At 34.2% G+C, this 23,512-nt stretch overlaps 1 protein-coding gene across 1 annotated transcript; it reads left to right on the top strand.

The window, feature by feature from the left end:
- The first annotated feature begins 9,708 nt into the window (after positions 1-9,708).
- LOC122141884 (serine/threonine-protein kinase 35-like) lies at positions 9,709-23,284 on the top strand. Its single transcript, XM_042750513.1, has 3 exons — positions 9,709-10,391; positions 13,576-14,334; positions 22,682-23,284. The coding sequence occupies exons 1-2, from the start codon at positions 9,869-9,871 to the stop codon at positions 14,292-14,294; spliced, it is 1,242 nt and encodes a 413-aa protein (XP_042606447.1). The 5' UTR covers positions 9,709-9,868; the 3' UTR covers positions 14,295-14,334; positions 22,682-23,284.
- Positions 23,285-23,512: the final 228 nt, after the last annotated feature.

Here is a 23,512-nt window from a genome sequence, read left to right as displayed (position 1 = left end):
TTGTTGCCATAAATAATTACTGTGGGAGTTGCAACTTTTAACTTCTAATTACATCCCATAACCCCCGACTCATTCTCAAGACCTGACAGGCCTGGAGCAGCATTAACAGGTGAAACGAGAAGATGCAGGCTTATTTATTTCACAGCTTGGTAAATAGAGCGACGATACCGTGTGACGTAGGCTACTGCATTAGGCAAATTCAGTGTTTTTCAAGAGCTCAGAGAGACATTATGACAATGTTTGCAGTGATTCATTTTGATAAAAATACATCTCAGAAAAGGACTTGAAACATATGAAACGTTGCAAAGACCTGGTCACACTCTGCAGATGAATGGAGCTATTTTAGTCCTTTTTCATAATGTTCTAATGTGCTTAATATGTTTTATTTCTGTACACCCATGTTCATTTACACAAATACAACAGAGATGTAAAGTACTTACACCAAATATGACCGCATGACTTGCAAAACATTAATGCAAGAAACATGGTTTAGACTTGTGCACCTGAGATTTTTTGATCGTCCAAAATCAGAAGATTTCCTAAGCACCAATTCCTGGAAATAATGAATGCATGCTTTATCAAGAACAGTTTGTGAAATGAAAAATAGTGCTCATGAAATGTGCTTGTTGGGCTCACATAAGAAATGCAGGGGACAAATGTTCACAGATTCATCCCAGGTTTACCTTTTCTTATACAGTATAGCAAAATATTAAGTAAAACCTGTTACATAAGTTCGCTTTAAAGATACTGTAAATGTATCTGCTTGTTGTGTATGTATAGCTTTTTGACATGAGTTTAACTTCTATAAATTAAAAGAAGATGCACTAATAAAACATTTTAACAAACATAAAAGGTATTTCTTGTTAATAAAAATGATTGAATGGCTGCTCACACTAAGAATATATTTATATATTATAGTTAGTATAGTCAACGTGTTTGGTGTGAATGGTCCGACTCTTTCAATTCAGTCCTAATCATCCACCCATGCAGTTTCAATTAATGCATCAAAAATGATTCATGTAGTCTCAAAACAAATTAAGTAAACTTCAATATGACATGTTTACAAAAGTCCTTTACCTAAGCACATTGAATAAGCAGCAAATTAGCTAGTTTTAAAGTATTTTCTCCAGCACTGAATGATTTTTAGTGAGATCAGCTGAAGATCAGGCAGAAGCAGAGGCTTCGAGTCTCTGTTTAATGTTCTGATGAGATGACACGGAAGTCAATCTGTTTTAGTTACTTATACGCTGGATTTTTTCTGCCGTATCTTTGGAGACCAAGGTCATTTTCTACTGTACTAATTCCTCATTTGGAAATAAGAGCTATTCATACACAGAAACACGTCATTCGTCTTTATACTTATGATTTTTTCAGTGTTACTGCACAGACACGCTCATTGAAGGATAAGTTTAAGGACGAAAGGACAGATAAGCTGTCAGCACGTTTTTCAGGAGCTTGTTGCGTCAAAGAAGCCACATGCCAGGATAAAGTGTGTGCTTTGCTTCTTTTACTTCCTTCCCAGCTAACAGGGAATATTCTCATAATGTTGCCTAATATCCTTGCAAGGGTCTCGCCAATTATGAACAAGCGTTCTTCCAGTAACGTTCATAAAACGTTTGTTCAGAGCTCTCTGGGCTGATGTTCTCAAAACATTAAACGTCTCACAAAACATTATTTATACATCATTCATGGAACTTTTTTTTTTCTAAAATGTTTTGGTTGGATGTGCGTCTAACATTTTTTTCTTGTTTTGTTGAAATTCAAAAGTAACATTCCATACTGTTTCATACTGTTCCATTCTGAAATATCTCTTTGAATAATTTCTTTTCATTGCTTAATGAACGTTTCGAATGTTCAGAGAACATTCTGAAATAACGTTTTCATTATTTAATGAACATTAGCAAAATATTTGTACTGCATTGCACACACAATCTGAGCTGTAGGTCTAATAATGGCTGCATGTTTTATTTTGCTAATACCCACCTTTTGCAGCATAATGTTGCCTCCCTTCATATTTATTTAAACATAAAGCAGCTCCTTCCTTTCAGTTTGTTTGAATGCTGAGAAATAATTCAGATCGGAATCTGTCGCTTCTTCTCCCACAGACCTGATCTGAGATCAGCTTTGAGATTGTTGTTGACATGCTACACATATCGGTTGTAATCTCAGATCAGCGTTTATAACTGTAGAGCTCTGTGGGTCTCGTAAGCAGCATGGAGCCGTTGTATATGTGCGTGGAGGCTGAAAGCTTTCCGGCGTTTCCGGAAGGAGGACAAAAGCATTTCGCTACAATGCAGCAGAACTGGGTGCCCACGGTTCAAGGAGAACATGACGGGGGACAATGACTGGCACAAATCTTCTGGTTCATATTTCTGAGGACTGGAAAGAAAATTAGCTGGGTTTAAAGCCAATCCAATAAGGCACTAAAACACAAACGACACTGATTGGACAAGATTGCATTTAACATATGACCTTGTATGATTGATGTGTCCTGCATCCTCACCTTTTGCAGAAATGCAAAGAAAATTATTCTGTGTGAACAATGACACAATAACACACGAGTAGCAGTACAATATCGCTGTAATCATGGCTACGAGTGTGATGTTGCATTTATACAACAGTTTGATGGCACGAATGTGTAAATACATAAGAAACAACAATGGAGTGTCTTTGAAAACCCTTTTTTATGCAGAACTACTTCCGCCACAGATTCAAATCTAAAGTTGGCAGTTTAACATGCTGAGCTCAAGATCATTACTAAATCAAAAAAACAGCACTTTAGAATTAGTAACGAAGGAACGTTGAGTTGTTTCATTGAAAGCTTATTGTATTACTGTATAAAAAGCTCAATGTATTAAAGTATTATGAGAGAGAGATTGACTAAGTGGAGTGTGATTACCTGCATCTGATACAACATTCATTCTTCAGCTCAGTCTCATATTTGCAATAAAACATTAGTTTGAATTTCCGCTGAAAAAAAGCGATATCTTTGTTGTACTATCCTTTCATCTGTTAAGGGTGATTTCAGTGCATTTGTTGGCTGCGTCTTACAAGGTGTCGCTGAAAATAACAGTAATTTCCTTGTTTACAACCCTGTTTCAGTCTCTTACAATATAAAAGTGTTTACTGTTGACTCATAAAAACAATCTCTTGTCGCCCTCTAATGGCAGAATAATGTAACTAAACACCATCATGAATACACACCATTTTCCAATACTAAATACTATTATTAAATACTACTTTTATTTATTTAAAAATTATTTATTGAATACAAATATTTAATAAACAACAACAACAGCCATCATAAAAGTTGCTAGGTAATTCAGTCGAAAGAACAAAGGCAGTGCTCTGATATACAGCATTCAAGTTAAAATATAACATGATGAGACGATACTATTTGCTCTTGAACAAATAATAGATTGCATTTATTGTTCATATCACAAATCTTCGTTGGTATATGATGCACTTATCATTTATACCTTTTAAAGATGCAGTAAGCTATTTCTGACAAATACTTAATAATTAAAATGACCAAAACAAACATGCCCCTACCCAAAAAGATTACACCCCTATCTTGATAGCCCCACCCTAAATTCACAAACAAGCAATGCAACAGGCAGCTTCCCCATTATTAGTGTACACGCCCCTTACTTTTGATTGGATAAGTGCCTTCTGGTGCCCAGCCCGATCCACTTTTAACAGTGTTTCTCAGAATTCACTTACTGCACCTTTAAAGGTTTTTAGAAAGTGAAGCTCTCTGCACTCTTGTGATGTGGAAAAAGAAAAAAGGTTGATGTAATTTATATATATATAAAATAATAATAATAATTATAATCTTTTGCTGGGTGAAATGGTCAGCAGTGCTTTCCAGTATATTTTTATTTGTACACGAGTTACACATCACATCACATCTCTGAAGCTCATGTTCGTGACAGACTCACAAAGTGCAGTTCTGTGTTCAGACAGAAGGAGGCGCCAGGCACCGGTCACCGTTAATCACAGGGCAACAGACAATAACGAGCAGCACCGCCCACAGTCACATAATCATATGAATATGTAAATTAGCCTGGAATTTAATCTGGAGTTATATTAACTGAGTTATTGTGAAGCCTAGCCTGATAGTTGTTATTGCTTTATTAATACTCAGAGTCAGTTTGGAACCATAAAGAGTTTGTTACATTCCTAACTTGTTTTTCAAGCATTTTTGATTTTAGTATGCTTTCTCCCTCCTTTATCTCATTTCCTCTATTTGTAGTGCTGTTTTACAAGAAGGAGGACTGTATAATAAAAATATAATGCAAAATACATGCATACATATATATGTGTGTGTGTGTGTGTGTGTATATTTGTGTTTGTGTATATTTATAATGAAATTAAAAAAAGAATTAAATTAATATAAAGTATACACTTAATCTAAAATAATAATAATAAATAAAATAAATAATATTCATGCATTTCTTGCAACAGCACAAATGTTTTTATTTATTTATTTATAGGGACATGCAACCCCATAATTGGCTAATTGATGTGATTTGGGATGATTAGTTATAAGTTATAATTATAATTAGCAGGTTTCACAGGTTAATGAGAATCTTAAAAAAGCTTTTTTTTTAGTGAAGGAGAAATGTGTTATTGTAGGTGAAAGCACAACATGAGCATGTGTTTATAATGATCTTAATGTATTGACAAATGTGTATGGTTACTGAGAGAGGGATTCTGGGTAAAAAAATTATCTTTGTTTTATTCTCTCTTTTGAATCTAGTACGAGCTTGAAGAAGAGCTGTCTCTTTATCAGTGTTCATCTGAAGGTCTCTGCTCTTTGGTTCTTCTCATGCCTCACATGAGCTTTCCATTTTATACCTTCAGTGCTCTCATCCTTCCCTCAATGAGATTCAGCTGCTATATTAATCCATTTCAATACCCAAACTACATGTATATACATCATAAGTAGAAGTATTCATGAGTCTGTCCAGCTCCAGCTCAGTGGGTTGTAAAAGTAACCAAATGAATAATAACTTAATAAAAAAAGCTTATTAAAAGCTTTAAAAAAAAAAACCTTAAAAATCATAATTTATTCATTGTGACTCTATAAAATAATATATATCATTGTGACTCCGTAAAAAAAATGTACCTATGTAACTGTATATAAGTATTTTAAAAATGAAGTTTGTACAAAAAATTCAGTATAAAATATATATATGTACTGTATATACACCGTAAAAATGAAGTTGTACATAAAACAAAATGTCTATCAATTTTAAAAATAATAATAATTTTAAGTGAAAATAGTTTCTACACCAAATTTACAGTCTTTTTTAGTAAATTTTAAAATTGTAAATATATTTGTTACCATATGTAATATATATTTATTAATGTATGTATGTATGTATGTATGTATGTATGTATGCATTTATTTATTTATTTATGAGTAGGCAATAATATATATCAGATCTGCCTTTTAGCTTCCCAAAGATGAACACAAGCATGTTGTTGTGAAGCTGCTTGAGTGCTTTTTCATTTATATTTGTGAAAAAAAAAAAATATATATATATATGCAGAATATATATATATATATATATATATATATATATATATATATATATATATATGTATATGCCGGCCTTCATGTTGCCATGGCAACACGAGGCGACATGATGTATTGTGTGGTGTGTACAAGTAAGAGAATGACGGAGAAAGAGGAGAAAGAGAGAAAGAGAGGCATGTGAGTCATAAAATACTGTGACCCTGAAACTTGAGCAGAAAAAAAAAATCTGCCTACAGTAAGAAGGAACGAAGGCTTCGGAGGGTCAAGAGCAAGCTGCAGTCAAAATGACCTAAAATACAAACAATGGCCGTTGATGGTGTTCGGTTAACTAGCTGGTGAGTCACAGAGAAATTTAATCAAATTGCAGAAATGCCTGAAGTGTTTCGGTGTAATTTCTAAACGTGAGGAGGAGAGGCAGAATTTAATGATGTGAGAGCGGCGCTCGTGATTTGATCTTCAGCCGTCTTGTTGTTGTCACGAGGCCTTTTAGCCTGAAACTCACTGGCATTGAGTGGGCAGCAATTAAAGCCGTAAACTCTTGAGCTCGGCCCCGTGGTGTTTGAATTCAATTACATAGCTGTTTATTGAAAGTCATTATATTCTTTCTGTCCATTCTCCAGCTTTGTGCTTTGGAGAAATGGAGAAATCAATGGAATAGATTTCATTCTTTTGTCTCACATAAGACACAGTGATTTTACTTAAATAATGGTCATCTTTGACTTTTCACACTAAATTACAGAGAGAAGAAACTCTTTTCTTTGTTGAAGCTATTGATGTCTGCATAAATGACCTAAAATCATATTTCAGTATTTATTCTTTTTTTATCAGATTTTGTGTTTTGTGTTATATATATTTTTTTTTTTTAAGAGGACACCCATTTTAGCAACCCTTGCACCAATTATCAAACGATGACTGAGAAACATCATAAAATTTTCTGCATTTACATATGAGACAAAATAAAATAATAATAAGAAAAAACCCCTGACAAACTAGTTTTTAAGATTTTTGTTAATGCTTTGAAATTAAAATCATTTATAAAATAAATTAAAAATTAGAAATAGAAATTAAATAAAATAAATTAAATTGACACTTTTTTTTAGAAATAATGGAACAACATACATTGCATCAGATTTATAGAACATATATATAAAATTAATGGTTTAATTGATACACTTTTTTATTTTATATAATTCTACAACTCCCATTTGTCCAAATATGGATGATGACGACAACGATGACAACTTTTTGACTGATATGCAAAAACAATTACCATATTTATTTGTGAACATTAAATATGAAGTAATTAATTAACATTTAATTTACTATAACATTCAAAGAACATCTGTTGTAACAGAAAAAAAATTATGGTGTGTGTGTGTGTGTGTGTGTGTGTGTGTGTGTGTGTGTGTGTGTGTGTGTTGTGTGCAGGTTTATATATCCTGGCACAGAGGGGACTTAAACCTGAATACACATACATGAGGGGACGTCATGTCACGGTGGGGACCTAAAATTGAGGTCCCTGTGGGTACTAAAGCGAGAAAAATTATAAATCATACAGAAGGGTTGCTTTTTGGAGAAAGTAAAAATGCATAAAGTTTTCTGTAAGGGGTAGTTGGTCCTGTGACGGGTATCCTGTGAGGGCGATAGAAAATATGGTTTGTACAGTTTAAAAACCATTACACCTATGGAGAGTCCCTACAATGATAGCTGACCAGACATGAAGTATATGTGTGTGTGTAACGTATTGTGATGGAACGACTATAACAAAAACAAAGAAGCATATACTGAAGGACAATGCAACATATACTGACATAAAGAAGCAGCCCCCCTGATGACGTCACGGTCTGTCCGTGCGTGCGTGCGTGCGGGAACATGCTGTACCGCACGTGCCCCCTTCTCCCCTCACCTGTTGTAGCGCGCGTGCGCGGATCTCCTGTCACGTGCGTACAGCTTTCTCCGATCGAGTGAAGTCCCACGCTGCAGAGCACTGAGCACCTTACATAGGCTATAATCTTAATATAAAAAATAAAAAAACAATAGGAAAGTTTATGCTTGCTAAATGTTCACCCTAAAGCATAAATTGTTTAATTAAAAATATGAGTTTGCCACTCAAATCATGTTTAGTTTTTTATTTCTGTGTTTATATGGCATAATTGTTTAATTCAGTGCAAATATGTGGAGGTTCGTTTGGGATCTTCCCCTGGAGGAGCGCATGGGATCTTCCTATCTTAATTATTTATTTTTTTTGCTCGCTGCTACAGTTAATATACAGAAATGTCAATATAGGTGAACTAAGCCTTTCGGTTTCAATGGAAGGGGAGTATTTTTGAAGGAATTTCCCAAACTCATAAAAAATTGTTAGTATATATATTATTTGAAAAATCTGGAAACCTGAGGGTGAAATTTGACATTGGGGGGTTTACCTTACATTTGAACGCCACCTTAAGCTGTTATATTTAACTTTATTTCTATCTTTTTATTTTACACTATTATTATTATTAATATTATATATTTTGTTTATTCTATTGTACTTCCTGGCTTGTATTTTTTTTATCGAATCAATAATAAATTTATGACACCACTGATTTATAATAGAAAAAGGGGCCCATATGATTATAATTGAATACAATTGTGGCTTAAAGAACTTTTACCACATATTAAAGCGCCGACATTGTTCTTAATTGTTTGGCGTACAATTGTGGCTTAAAGAACTTTTACCACATATTAAAGGCATTGTTCTTAACACATAAACAATGTAGCATAAATCTAAATTAATTATGGTTTTAAAAAAACTTTTACCACATAGTATTACAGGTTTTGTTCTTAACACACACACACACACACACACACACACACACACACACACACACACACACACACACACAAACACTTTTATTTTTTTACAACCCCACTGATTTAAATATATAGTGTGTGTGTTTGTGTGTGTGTGTGTGTGGGGTGTGTGTGTGTGTGTGTGTGTCTATGTATGTGTGTGTGTGTGTGTGTGTGTGTGTGTGTGTGTGTGTGTGTGTGTGTGTGTGTGTGTGTGTGTGTGTGTGTGTGTGTGTGTGTGTGTGTGTGTGTTTGATCCCCATATTTATAGGCTATTATAGCTTTATTGGACAAAATTGTATTTTATTTTTTTCCAGACGTCAGCCCATTTACAATCAGACCAGATCCCCTCATTAAAATGCTGTACAATTCTATAAATAAAAACTATTATATATGCCATCACTCTCAAATGAGTGTTTTTGTAGTCAGAAAACTTATATGTGACCCTGGACCACAAAACCAGGGTCAATTTTTTTTTTTTAACTGAGGTTTATACATTATCTGAAAGCTTTAAGCCAGAGATCTCCAACCCTGCTCCTGGAGAGCTACCATCCTGCAGGCTTCAGTTCCAACCCTGCTCCAACACACCTGTCTGTAATTATCAAGTAGCCCTGAACACCTTGATTAGCTGCTTCAGGTGTGTTTGACTGGGGTTGGAGCTGAAATCTGCATGACAGTAGCTCTCCAGGAGCAGGGCTGGAGACCCCTGCTTTAAGCTTTCCATTGATGTATGGTTTGTTAGGATAGGACAGTAGTTGAGATACAACTGTTTGAAAATCTAAAATAAAATAAAAATAAAAATATTGAGAAAATCGCCTTTAAAGTTGTCCAAATGAAGTTCTTAGCAATGCATATTACTAATCAATAATTAAGTTTTCATATGTTTTTACAGTAGGAAATTTACAAAATATCTTCATGGAACATGATCTTTACTTAATATCCTAACAATTTTTGGCACAAAAGAAAAACTGATAATTTTGACCCATACAATGTATTATTAGTTATTGCTACAAATATACCTGTGCTACTTATGACTGCTTTTGTGCTCCAGGGTCACACATGGGCTTGTGCATGATGGAACGATTAACTTCTTAAGAAATGTATACATTTTGGTGGAACAAATTTGAAAAAAAAAAAACACCCTACATATTAATACATTTTGTATTCGTATATTTAAATACATGTTGTGCGAATAAATCGCTTGAATGGTGTTTAAACTAGGAAAAAAGCTTTAAAATAGTTCGCATTTGTGACATGCCTCCCCCGTCTTATGAATGAAATGGAACAGGCCGCCGATGCCACGCCCCCTCCGCGCTCTCCAAATGACGTTGTTTATGTCAGTCAGAGACGTTCGATGGAGGAAGTGACAAAAGACACAAACAAACCTGTCGAGTTTCCCCAAAAGTGACAACTCCCGCAGCTTTTCAGGGACGTTATGAAAAATAGGATTATTGCCCCGAAACATATGTTAACACAGGGGGTAATAAACTCATGGAGCTGCGCCACGGCACACAGGGGAGAATAAAAACGCGCCTCCGACGGAGCTGCAAGCGAGCCAAGCCGCCCAGCGCACACATGAGGCGGGATGCCAGTAAAGTCCTGCGCCCGCTGCCCGTGGCGACCAACGAGGATGATGAGGAGCTCATGGAGGAGGAGGACTGTTTCTCCACGGGCTTCCTCAAGCGTGACAGTCCCCATCCCGCGGTGTTCCTCAAGACGCCCAGGTACAGCTTGATCCGGGAGGTGGGTCGCGGGAGCTACGGTGTGGTGTACGAGGCCGTCGCCCGCAGGTCCGGAGCCCGGCTGGCGGTGAAGAAGCTCCGCTGCGACGCGCCCGAGAAAGTGGAGCTGGCGCTCGCGGAGTTCTGGGCCCTGGCGAGCCTGGAGAAGAAGCACGAGAATGTGGTGCAGCTGGAGGAGTGCGTGCTGCAAAGAAACGGCATGGCACAGAAAATGAGCCACGGGAACAAACGAAACAAGCAGTATTTGAGATTAGTGGAAACTTCACTCAAAGGTAAAGAACCGTGGAGCTGTTGCACCGAATGCATAAGTCATGATGTGAACTGATATTGATTTTTTTTCTGAGTGTCAACACAAGTGGATTGTTTAGTGTTGTAGTACATATGCATTTTGAGATGCATAACAGCAATGCAACTTTGTAAGCATGACAAATCTATGATTTTAATGTAATGCATGCCTGTCATTGTGCATCTTTAAATGCATGTTATTATACATGAACTAAATAGGAAGAGAAGGTATTCTGTGCGTGAGGGAACATCATGTTCTAGCACCCATCATGCATTAACCCCTTCACTCCCATATAGGCCAGTTTTTTTGATGTTCACCTCTGCTAATCTGCTTTAGTCTCTCTGAGTAACTGAATCCAGTGGTTTTCCAGTAGATTTAATAATATTGTCATTTCGTGTCATTTGTGGGCTTGCTGTCAAAATCAGATTAGATTAAAATCTACTGTCATTGAGCAGAATACAAGTACTTTTGAAGACATTCACAGGATAAAGATTCATTTTTAACTAATTGCAATCTCAAAAGTTCAATTTGAGCTTTAGAGTGGTGCATAACTTCAACATGTAAATTGGAAATATCAATTTTTATTAGTTGTTAAAATTGTAGTAGGCCTGGAAATTGGATTATTACTTTTTTTTTTTGATTTTTTTTCTTTTTATTTGATTTTTCGTTGAACGTGAATATAGTTTTGACATGAATTATTCACACATCCTGCAGACTGACATGCTGTACTCCATCAAAAATGGGTTTAAATGAGATTTGTGAATATATTCACACACAAAAAATGACACACAATGTGCATAATTTTTCAAATGGTGTGTTGATTTAATGATGATTTGGTGTGTTGAGGTTGCGTGTTTGTGGTGTCGTGTGAGTGCTATATTTGTGGTTGTGCTCAGCAGTAGCAGGATCTATTTTGTGCTGACTGCGGTTATGTAAGTGTCACCATTTAGTGGCCTCGTCCACAATGGAAAAACTAATCCACACGCGACAGGCTTGTTTAGGAATTATTCGCATGTGAAACATTTTTGCTGATCTATTTTAGGTCATTTAATGTTGTTCTACAAATATATGAGTTTGGGAATTATTGACGTATGTCTATCTGAATAGGCCAGTTTTTTTTTGTGAGTGTCTGTGACTTGTGATCAGTAGGTCATTTGGCTAATAAACACATTTATGGATTAACAACTAGATTTATTAATATACTGTCATTGTGCAGAGTTGATACAGACTTTTACAGGATCAAGATTTATTTTTAAATCATTGCACCATGAAAAAAAATTGACTCATTAAATGTTGTAGGGTGGTGCATTAACTCTTCTATTTTTAAGATTTTATGTTTATTACAAAGCAGTCATTCTGCATTTGTGACCTGTAATCATAGGTCAGTTTTTCCAGTAAACATATTTACAGCTCACAACTTTGCCAGTCAAACCCCTTTGACCTAAAATATTTACGTGAAGTACACCCCGGAAAGTTTATAATAGTTTAATAATTTTACAACACATTCACATGTTCATAGTTCAATAAAGATTCATTTTTAAGTCATTGCAATCATTAATAAAAAAAAAAAAAAAAAAAAAAAAAAGCATTTTTTTTAAGAGTGGTGCATAACTTAAAAAATTAAACATTGGAAATAGAAATGTCTGTTTTTTAGTTTTTTCATGATTTTTAAAAGATTTTATTACTTTTTATATTTTTTTGAGCCCTGGATATTGTCATTTTAAAATTCCCCATTATGAGAGACGAGCATTCCCAAGTGTTTATAAGTTCTTACAGCATTTGTATGTGTCAGATTCCACCTGTTCTCCATGCATATTCCTAACCCTTGTTTCCTAAAGTTAAGCGATGTTCGTTATCACAGAACACAGACAGATTATCAGGGTTTACTCTCGTACAGTGCTCTTTGGAAAGCCTCCAAAAATACCACTCAGCTATAGTCTGATTGGTGTTTTGCTAGCCTGTCTGAGTTAGCTAAACCAACAATTTAGTTCCAAGGCTCGGCGTATGAACAGTAAAGCTGCTGTAATTTGAACAGGACTGGGATTAATCAAACACAACCATCTCAGTTTGTTAACGAGTCTGAAACAGCGGCTTGTCAGTTAGAAACCAGCGACATTCAATAAAGAGCCATTTCGTCTGACTCGGCACAAATAACTCAGTGAAGCACATGAGGAGATTATGGAGTGGGTTGGATCTGCCACCAGTGGTTTACACTAACCTCAGACAAATGCTAGTTCTAACCAGGGTTATTAAAGTTACAGAATAAAGCTATATAAAAAAATCATTACTTGAAAGAAACTACAATAAAAAATAAATAAATATTGATATACTAAAATAACTAAAGCTGAAATAAAAATGAATAAAAATTACACTGACATATAAAAAATAAAACTAATAAAGATATAAACAAAAATTAACACAATTACTAAAACTTTAACAAAAATTAAAAGGAATAAGGAGAATATAAAAAATAAGTAGAATATAGTAATAAATAATGAAATAGTTAAATATAAAGATAAATCTAAAATATACTTATAAAAACTATAGGATCTCAGTGATATTAAAATAACACTGGTTCTGACACTGTCCTGTCAAGAAAAATTAATCAATTGGAAAATATTGTTGCAATCTGATATTTAAAAAATAAATATATATATATAATATATATAAATATATATATAAATATATATATATATATATATATATATATATATATATATATATATATATATATATATATATATATATATATATATATTCAACATGGTTTTTTTTTCATTCAAAAAAGCCAAGAGTACCAAAAACTAAAAGAAAAAATATTGTCTTTGTAATCTTTGCTCCGTCTCTGAAACTGCTTTCAATTTTGACTGAGTGATAATAATCATAATTTGACTGACTAATAATAATCAGAAAAGTTTCTTGAGCAGCATATCAGCATATCAGAATGATTTCTGAAGGATCATGTGACACTGAAGACTGAAGTAACGATGCTGAAAATACAGCTTTGATCACAGGAATAAATTACATTTTACAATATATTCAAATAGAACACAGTTAATTTAAATTGTAATAACATTTCACAATATTACTGATTTTAATGCATTTTCAATCAAATAAATGCAGTCTTGGTGAGCAGAAGATTCGCTAACTGCATTCTACTATAATTCCAGGTGAGCGTATCTTGGGTTACCCAGAGGAACCGTGTTATCTTTGGTTTGTTATGGAGTTCTGCGACGGCGGCGATCTCAACCAGTACATCCTCTCGCGGCGGCCTGATCCACGGACCAACCGTAGTTTCATGAAGCAGATGACCAGTGCTGTGGCCTTCCTCCATAAGAACAACATCGTCCACCGGGACCTCAAACCAGACAACATTCTCATCTCGCAGAAATCCGGCGATCCGGTCATCAAGGTCGCCGACTTCGGCCTCAGCAAGGTTTGCGCGGGACTCAGCTGCATGGAGAGCGAAGGCGACAACCAGGTGAACAAAAACATGGTGAACATTAACAAATTCTGGCTGTCGTCAGCATGCGGCTCTGACTTCTACATGGCTCCGGAGGTGTGGGAGGGCCACTACACCGCCAAAGCGGACATTTTCGCACTCGGCATCATCATTTGGGCCATGATTGAGCGGATCACGTTCATCGACGCCGAGTCCAAGCGAGAGCTCCTCGGCACGTACGTCCGCCAGGGGACCGAGATCGTCCCGGTGGGCGAGGCCCTGCTGGAGAACCCAAAGATGGTCCTGAACATCCCGCAGAAGACGCGGAGCATCATGTCTGAAGGCGTCAAGCGGCTTCTGCAGGACATGTTGGCGGTCAACCCGCAGGACCGGCCTGACGCGTCTCAGTTGGAGGTTAGAATGGACCAAGTCACATGGGCGGCGTAAGCCAAACCCATTGGCCGAAACGAGCACGCATATTTTTCAGGTGGGTTGCTTTTTATTGGTTAAGAGTGCAGTTTAAATCCCATAATGCATAAAAACAAGACCTCTTGGGTTGTTGAAATGTATTAAAGGTACAATATGTAAGTTTTCACTGCTAGAGGTCGCATTTTCAAAACAATAACAGAGGCGAAGCTCGATGACGCAATGATTGAGCATGGAACGATAGGAGATGTCGTTTTCACAAATAATTTTCACGGATGATATTTGCTTACCTAGTAAAACACACGCGAGAGCGGAGTCTCAGTACGAGGTTTTCGCAAAGCTTTGGAAACGCCACGCCGATATTTATTCTAGTTTTATTTCTGTGTTTGTCCCAATGGCTTCTTGCCTCAGTTGGTGTACATCTAAGTTTTTTTGGATCTTCCGTACTTTTCAAAGTGTAATCGTGATCCATGATAACGTAAATGCACACCAGTGGTGCGCTGCATGCGGTATAACTGACACTTTCGCATTTCTCCATGTGTCTTGCCGTAGTATTCTTAAGCGGAAACCGAGAATAGCACGGATATTGCATCATTGATAGGCGACAATGACCGGGGACGAGTCATTATTTAAAACAGGAATTTCTCTGGATTTACAAATACTTGGGAAATTTTGAGGTAACGTAAGTACACAACTGCATGAAATGTATAACACTGTGCAAGTGGTTTTTCGATATTTTATTACAAAAATCTTTGGTTTGTTATGGAGTTCTGCGATATGTTAACTTTAAGCATGTAGACGGTTTTCCTGAACACGGAAGTCATGTCTGACTCTTAACTGGAAGGATGATTTAGTGAAATTAGCATATATTCTGAGCTGATAGTTTAATGTTAAACCAATTAAAATGTTTTAAAAAAGCACATGGCTCCATAGCGCCATCACTTTACAGTGTTGCAATGACCATCAGTGCCTCACTCCTCAAAGTTTAATGAGTGTGTAGATGACACGAAGCTGCCGATGTTAGCTACATTAAAAACAGTTGGGCACTGTTTTAACGGGTTCCTATAGAGGCTGGAACAGAAGAGCATGCGATCTGAAGTTAGAATTCGTAATGGCGGCGCTCATCATTTACTCAGGAAAAAGGTCTATAGACGGTTTCATCGGGTGCACCCACCTGGCCCGAAGTTAACGAGTTTGTGTTTGTTTATCGGTCTGGCTGGTGGCACCGACTACAAACACAGTTAAGGGCTCAAGATGTTGTGCTGTGGGATGCAATGTTTTCCATACATTGATTTATTTGTGGCGGCCAGCCACAATATCAAAACTTTTGGAAATTTTCAATGTCGTTTTAATTTCATCTTGCTTGTAATGCCTGATAAAGCAGCGTTTGTGAGCTCAGTGCTGCTTTGTGTAATGTACAGCTGTTACTGGGGAAACCTCTATTTCTCCCGCTCTAAAAGCGCCTCCTGCTGGCAGAGAATTAATTTGCATGTTCAATAAGCACGTCTGATTTACGCAGCAAACATATTTTGCTTGTTATCGGAAATAATCTACTGTACAGGTACTTTGCTGTTGTTATTGATTCTTTGTGGAAGTCTACCGGAAGTTATGTTTGGGCCACAAAAGCGCACATGCACAGCAATGTTTGTTTATGTTGTTGCTGTTAAATCCAGTGTTGATGTGTTGATATATTCTGTGTAATTTTGTGTCAAATCAAACAAATTTCAGAAATTTCCCTGACTCAGATTTTAATTTTATTATTTTTTATTTTTTTTTTCTGGAGACGAATATGAATAGTGATAAAAGCCAAAATATTCAATATCCACTAGAGTAATCTACTATTTTGTAGAGAAATGTTAAAATGTCAAAATGTCAATTTTCACCTGCGAAATTGTAGACAAATTACATTGGGAATAGGTGTATTTATGAAGTTTTCAGCTTTATTTTCTTGCCATTTTACAGGGGTTGGTGGGGTTGTTAGTAAACTTTGTAAACTTTAGCGATCTTTTCTGCATTATATGCCAATGGGGATGGTTCAAAAATGGGGGAAAAGCACTTTTTTATTTTATTTTTGTTTGAAGTTTGCATGGCTGTAACTCACAAGGTATCAAATATATCGTAATATCCTTTTAGATTTTGTCTTTAAACAAACTTTTATTTTGGTATCCTTATTTTTAAGGTCCTATATGGTTAATTTCCAGAGATATTGGGATCTCAATATGGCTCCATAATTTAACAAATCTAACCAATTGTTAAATTGTACACATTTTCATTGGTCAAAAACCAAATGTGGGTCACTTTGCATTCCACCGATACTTATTGTATTTAAAGAAGAACATCTGAAGAACACATAATATTGAAACTAGAAACGTATCTTGTTTCTCTCTATCAAAACAATTGCGTAGAAAAATAGGTCTACAAAATACGTCATATCTTCAGCCCTCTATTGACAGCATTTGCAGTACGTAAGTGTTAAAGTACTCTAAAGTGCCAAATTGATTTTAATCCAAACTATTCAAGAATTTCTCATCGTTCCTGCTGCTTTTCATTTCTCGGATCGAACCCACGTACAGTATTTGGCCTCAGGGGCAGCATGTACAGTACCCTGCGAGGCCGTCGTGCCCTACCCATCGCTCAACTCACAGGCCTGTTTAGTTTTCTGACGCCACACCCTGAGCTCCATGAGTGATCTGATTAACAAGATCCGACACCGTTTTAGCAGCAGAATGCACTCTGCCAGAGGCGATAGCGTCAGAGTTTAATACGTGACAAACTCCCAAACAGGTGCTGCATGCTTTGGGTAGGAACCAAAACTTATACAACATCAGTTTATTGCATTCTTTCATGGGTTTTGCATTGGATGGGGTTCAACTGAAAATGAAATAAAATGCATTTTAGAAGCCACTATAGCATTTATATTCAAATTATACTGAGGCTCTGTTTAAATGCGTTTAATTAAAATAATGTAAATATAATGTGTTATATTTATTGATAATAGTTAATGCTCTGTATAAATGCGTTTAATTAAAATAATGTAAATATAATGTGTTATATTTATGTTTTATCATGTTGGAATATGTTCAATATATAAACCATGTTTTTGTTTGCGTTTTTATTATTTTTATTTATAATTGGATTATTTTTTTATGTTTATTTATTATTATATAACTATATGTTTGTCCTCTTCCTTCTTTTTTTATTTAAATTTAAGTCCGTCTGTCTTTTGTACATTTTAATAAAATTAAATAATATGCTGATTAATTTGATTAATCAAAATGTATTGTCCATATCAAGATTTTCTAAAATATTTATATTTTTATATGTAATATTTAAATATTTATAATAAATTAAAACAAAATATATTACATTATTCTGGCAAGTAATTCACTGAATGGACAAAGTACCACTAGAAGTCAAAATTTAAGGCTTTAGTTTAGTTTAATTAACTTGAAATTCACAATTAAAGTCTTAATAACGTCAAAGTTTTATACGCGAAACCAGGTGCTTCATGTTTTGGGTATAAGAACCAATTTTTATGCAACATCAGTAATACAGGAATAGAGTTCCTGCAGAGTTTATTGCATTCTTTTAAGGATTTTGCATTGGATGAGATTCAACTGAAAAGGCCAGAGGAAATTAAATGCATTTTAGAAGCGGCTTTATAGCACGATTTTAATCAAAACTCGCTGGGTTGGTGTCCCGAGGCGAGAACATACAAAAACAATGACTCGCTCAGACTAGCACGCATCTCCAGTGAAATGCAGTGACGACGGCTTATTTGCTGTCAGATGGGTTGAGCGTGTTGTGTGTGGACGGTATGTATGTGTGTGGTTCGTGTGTTTTTTTTTGAGAGAGTATATAGAGGTTTTACGCAACACGCCTGGGCCCAAACCCTCCTTCCTCTCCCGGACGGCCTGAATGGAGGCAGCCATCCGTCAAAACAAGCTGGCTGGGAGTGAGCTGCGAGTCTCACGGGGGTGCGGGGGGTTGTTTTAGGGGGTATTTTTGTGTATTGACACCCCGAGCACTTTCCGTTCTCTTAGACTTTTAGCCTGGGACGAGGAGATGATTGCAGCCTGTGAGAATCTGAGGTGTCTCTGCTCACGTTCAGAACATTTTGTTCTTTGCCTGCCAGCCAGTTGCTCCTGTGTATACTGCATCTGTATTACTGAGTACACTACTCACATCGAAGGATCAGTTGCTCTGACTCTTTTTAATGAATTTTTTTTATTTGTATTACTGATTTTCTCCCTTTTTAATAAAATAAATCACACTTTCAGTAATTTACACCACAAGAATAAAAATACTTATTATGTGTGAGAGTATGTAAATTATATCCCTCCTTATGAATAATAATGTTTTATAATGTTTCCTAATTGTGTAATTAATTTTATTTTTGTTTAACTTTCATTTTAAACTTTGTTTATTTAAATATTTTAGTGTTATTTTTAATACTTTTATTTTTAATATTTTATTTTATTTAACTAGTACTACTACTAATCCATTTTAATATTATTAATATCTAATTTTATTATTTTTAATACTATTTAAGAACTATTTAAAAATCTGCACTATCAGTAATTAACATTGATGTGTAGTTATGTTTCATATCGTATTATGTATTTGTAATTTTATTATGTTTATTATTTTATTTATTTATTGTTTTATATTTAATGTTACTGTTTTTGATACTTTTTAATGTTTTATAATATTTAATAAAGTGCAATTTACCTATTTATTTATTTATTTATTTAATATTTGCTTTGTTTAATGCTCTTTATTGTTCCTTTTTTATTTATGTATTTTAACTTATGATTATTATTATTATTAAATTTTATTATACGGTTTATTTATATTTAAATGGATTATTTGAAATAATGCTAACATTTTATTGCGTGGCTTGTTATTTTTATTGTAAGATAGCACATTTGCTAAATCAATTATATTTGAATCATAAATACCATATTTTTCCCTTTCTCTTTTATTTATTAAAATGTAGGACTGTCAAACGATTAAACGCTTTAATCAGTTAAATCATATGTTGAATAATCTGATTAATCAACAAAAGCCTTAAATGAAGATAATTCAAATACATTACATTATTGTGGCAAGTAAATGGATAAAGTGGTTTTAGAAGTCCGTATATTGTAGATAAAGTCAGTCAAGAAATATTTAATTACCTTGAATTTCATATTCACTCCTGTCTTAAGATGGATGCAAATTATTTTCATTATATATATTATTTTATATTACTACTACGGTATTCCAAGACACAACTATTTCTGTGCTCAGATCGTTCACAGAGCCGCTCATCTTGTGTCTGTGTTGTTTCTGTGATTCTCGTCAGTAGTTACTGTAAGTGGGTCATTGAGTTCACAGCAGTGCAGTGTGTTCCTCTCGGTTCACGTCAAGATAATCAACACTGCAGCTTCTGTACTGACATGCAATCATAGGTACGCGGAAAATGAATGTTAGTGTGAAAGTTCGACAGTCGTTTGATCAGTTGTTTGTGTTGTGGAGATTCAGGTTCAGGAGTGTTTTCCAGGATTGTTGGGGAGGAGTGAGGGTTTATAGGCTGTTATGTAAGCAGGAATAACATTCAGCTTATAGCTGTAGAAAAACATGCTGTTTTTCCATTTATTTGGCACACTTTTTTTCTTATTCTTCTTAAACTGTTGTGTAAAGTCTTTCTTTTTTAAATTTTTTTAGATTAAGTTCATGTACAAAATCTTTTCAAACTATTAAATTAAAAGCCTAATATAAGATGTGAAACTGAAGTAGCTTTTAAAGGGTAAAAACTTTTTTTGTTTTTTAAATTTTTCAAAGTCAATTAGAACAAAGTACATATGTGTGTGTGTGTGTGTTCAGTCTTTCTAATTGTTTAATTTAATGTTACGTATTGTTTCTTTAATTAATTGTGAAATTTTAAATATAATTTTTATATATTTTATCTTTTTTAAATTATTAATTGCATTATTATTATTATTATTATTATTATTATTAATACTTTATTTATAGCAGATGTTATTTTAAAACTGTTTAAGAACTATGTAATGTGTAACATTATGTAAATCATATTCATTCATGTCAATAGTGTTTCAGAATTTTATTTAAAAAATTGTAATACTTTTTAATACTTTATTTTTTAATTATTTATTTATGAGTTCACATATTTATTAGTTATCACATTAAATTAAGCATGACATTATGTAGAGTAGAAAGACTTAAGAAGCAATTTCTTTTAAAATGTATTATTTTTAGTATTTATAGTATTTTTTTATTTTGTCAGTGTATCAATTTCTGTGTGAAAACTGTACACCTTTTTTTTTTTTCAGTGTGTCTCAGAATAACAGGCTAAAGGTGTCTATTTACCCAATTTGTTTATGTAGTCCTTTTGTGAAAAATCTCACTGTAAAGTACATCTGATCAGGTCAAACTCAGAAAAACAATTGGACAGACGGCATTATCAGATTGCTTACAGCCATAGTTGGCCGGGGATGAAATCGGATCTGATGCAGAGACAGCTTGGATGACACCATGTTGCATCAGTAAATCATCTACTGGCCAGCTGTCCGACACATGGACCTGCGATTGCAATACAGCAAAACAACCAGCCATGTAGTCTGTGATTATAGTGCGCTATATCATTTAGAAATATCATAGTCTCCATGCATCATAGAAACACTCTCAGGTTTGTTCTATGGTGAGGAAGAACAAGTTTCCACGTGATGTTTGGAAGGAAGCCCACATGTAGTTACACAACAGTAACTTTACCACAGCTACTGTGGAGGGATTCTGCTGATTCAGACCACACATCCGTCAACACCTGCATGTTATTGAGTTGAGCTCAGATATCAGCTGTCTGCTGAACCGCTGCGATCAATAACAACGGTTCACCTCTGTCTGGTGTGTTTCTTTTCCTCTATTAACCTGTCACACGCTGACTCGCTGGATTATTGGGTTTTCAAATAAGTTATTCATGATGCTTACTAAATATAACTATTGCTGTCTCGCACGCAGTCGAGCATGTAAGCCTTTCAAAGTATGCTTGAGCGTGGAAGACAGAAATAGTGTGAATTATGACATAAAAAGTTTGACAGATAAGTGTTTATAAATATGACCTTACAGTAAAAATTTGGATTTACAAGGTAAAATTAAAAGATTAAAAAGTCAAAATTATGAGATACCAAGTATTAACAAGTAATTTTAGTCATAATTATGACTAAAGCTGCAATTATGAGATATGAAAGTATAAAATAAAAAGCCAAAATAATGAGATACTAAGTAATAATTATGGCCTAAAAAGTAGAAATTATAACACAAAAAAGTTACAATTATGGGATAAGTATGAAAAGTCATAAATAATGAGATATAAGATGATAAATATAATTTAAAACTTTAAATTTTAGACTTAAAAGGTGAAATTATGATATAAATCAAAATGATGAGATAAGTAATAATTTAAACCAAAAAAGTAATAGTTTTGACATAAAAAGCCAAAATAATGAGATACTAAGGAATAATTGTGGCCTAAAAAGTAGAAATTATGATATAAAAAGTTGCAATGCAATTATGATAAATTAGATAAAAGGCCATATAATTATGACTATAATTATAATTAAATATAATTAATTATTTATTAATTAATATATAATAAATATAATTAAAATGTCAAATTTATGAGATACCAAATAAAAATTACTTAAAATGAAAAATTTTGACTTAAAGGGTAAAATTATGATTGTGACATAAATCAAAATTGAGATGCTAAGTAATAATTATACCTTAAAAAGTATAATTCATAATTAAGACAAGTAGCAATTATGAGATACGGAAGTCAAAATTATGAGATACTAAGTAATCGTTTTTAAAACTTATAACATAAAACGTCAAAATTATGAGATTGAGATACCTAAAAAGTACAAATGGCATACAAATTTGAAATGATGAGATAGAAAGTCAATTATGAGATATAAAAATGCACAATTATGAGATAAAAAAGATGGAATTATGAGATACTTGATAATATTTGCAGGCAATTTGGTACATTTACTAGATAATTATGACATAATTGAAGTTATGGGATACTATGAAATAATTACACCCTGAAAAGACAGAATTATGACAAAAAGTCAAAATTATTAGATAAAGTCAAAATTATGACATTACATGACATTAAACTATTCAGACTTTTTATCTCCTAATTTCTACTACTTCTTTCATAATTTAGACTTTTTGTGTTAGAATGATGACTTGGGATGTCATAATTAGATTTTTTTTTCCGCCATAATTTCATTCACCAAAGCAGGATTTTATTTGGTATTTGTATTTATTTGGTATAATTTATTTGGTATTTGGTGAAAATGAGAGTATGGTTGATTTACCGTTTTGTTTTGGTCTCTCTACAGGTTTGCCCAGCGATGGAAATGAAAAAGGGACAGCGGATCCTGGAACTGAATTTCGTTTCGTGACCGCTTCCAAAAAGCAGAAGTGAAATCAAATGACTTGATATCTCTATTTAAAACCCCTCACAAGGAAATGCTATGCAGGCTTCTTTATTAACACGCTCATTTTCTACTCCGGATCCTTATGCAAGTCTTCCAAACTGACCATGCGTTTTCCTGCTCCGATCTCACCAGCAATGGTTTCTCATTCCTCTCGTTCTCTGCTGTGACTGTGCTGATGTTTTGGACCAGATGTCCTCAAACAAATATATCCCGTCTGCACCTACTGTTTACCAGACAGTACAGATGTAAATAGTTAGATGTTCATAATGCAGCACTAGGATCGACCGAATGTGGTGAATGCTCTAAAATATTCACAGGAAAACAGAGAAGGAAGTTATTATAAAACTCACAAACATGAAGACATACTGTGAACGATATAATGTGAATGACTGGTTACAAAGTGGCCCGTCTCTCCTGTAGGTGTAAATGTATCCGACCCGAACAACAGCACATCTTTAAAAAAATAAAAAACTCACCCTTTGTGCCTTATATTTACATTTTTAGAAAGTTTGGATTAGTTCTCATTATTATTTAATTTTTTTTTTTAAGGATTATTTTTTTTATATATAATTTTGTTTTATTCTAAATGTCACAATTTTTTTTCAGCATTTGCAAAATAATATATATATATATATATATATATATATATATATATATATATATATATATATATATATATATATATATATATATATAAATCTATTAATGCAGTTACAAGTTTTGTCAAATAAC

This window comes from Cyprinus carpio, chromosome B23 (genome assembly GCF_018340385.1).
Source record: "Cyprinus carpio isolate SPL01 chromosome B23, ASM1834038v1, whole genome shotgun sequence".
In the NCBI taxonomy this organism is placed as follows: Eukaryota; Metazoa; Chordata; class Actinopteri; order Cypriniformes; family Cyprinidae; genus Cyprinus; species Cyprinus carpio.
The sequence above is the reverse complement of the archived record's forward strand: the minus strand, read 5'-3'. Positions and strand labels throughout refer to the sequence as shown.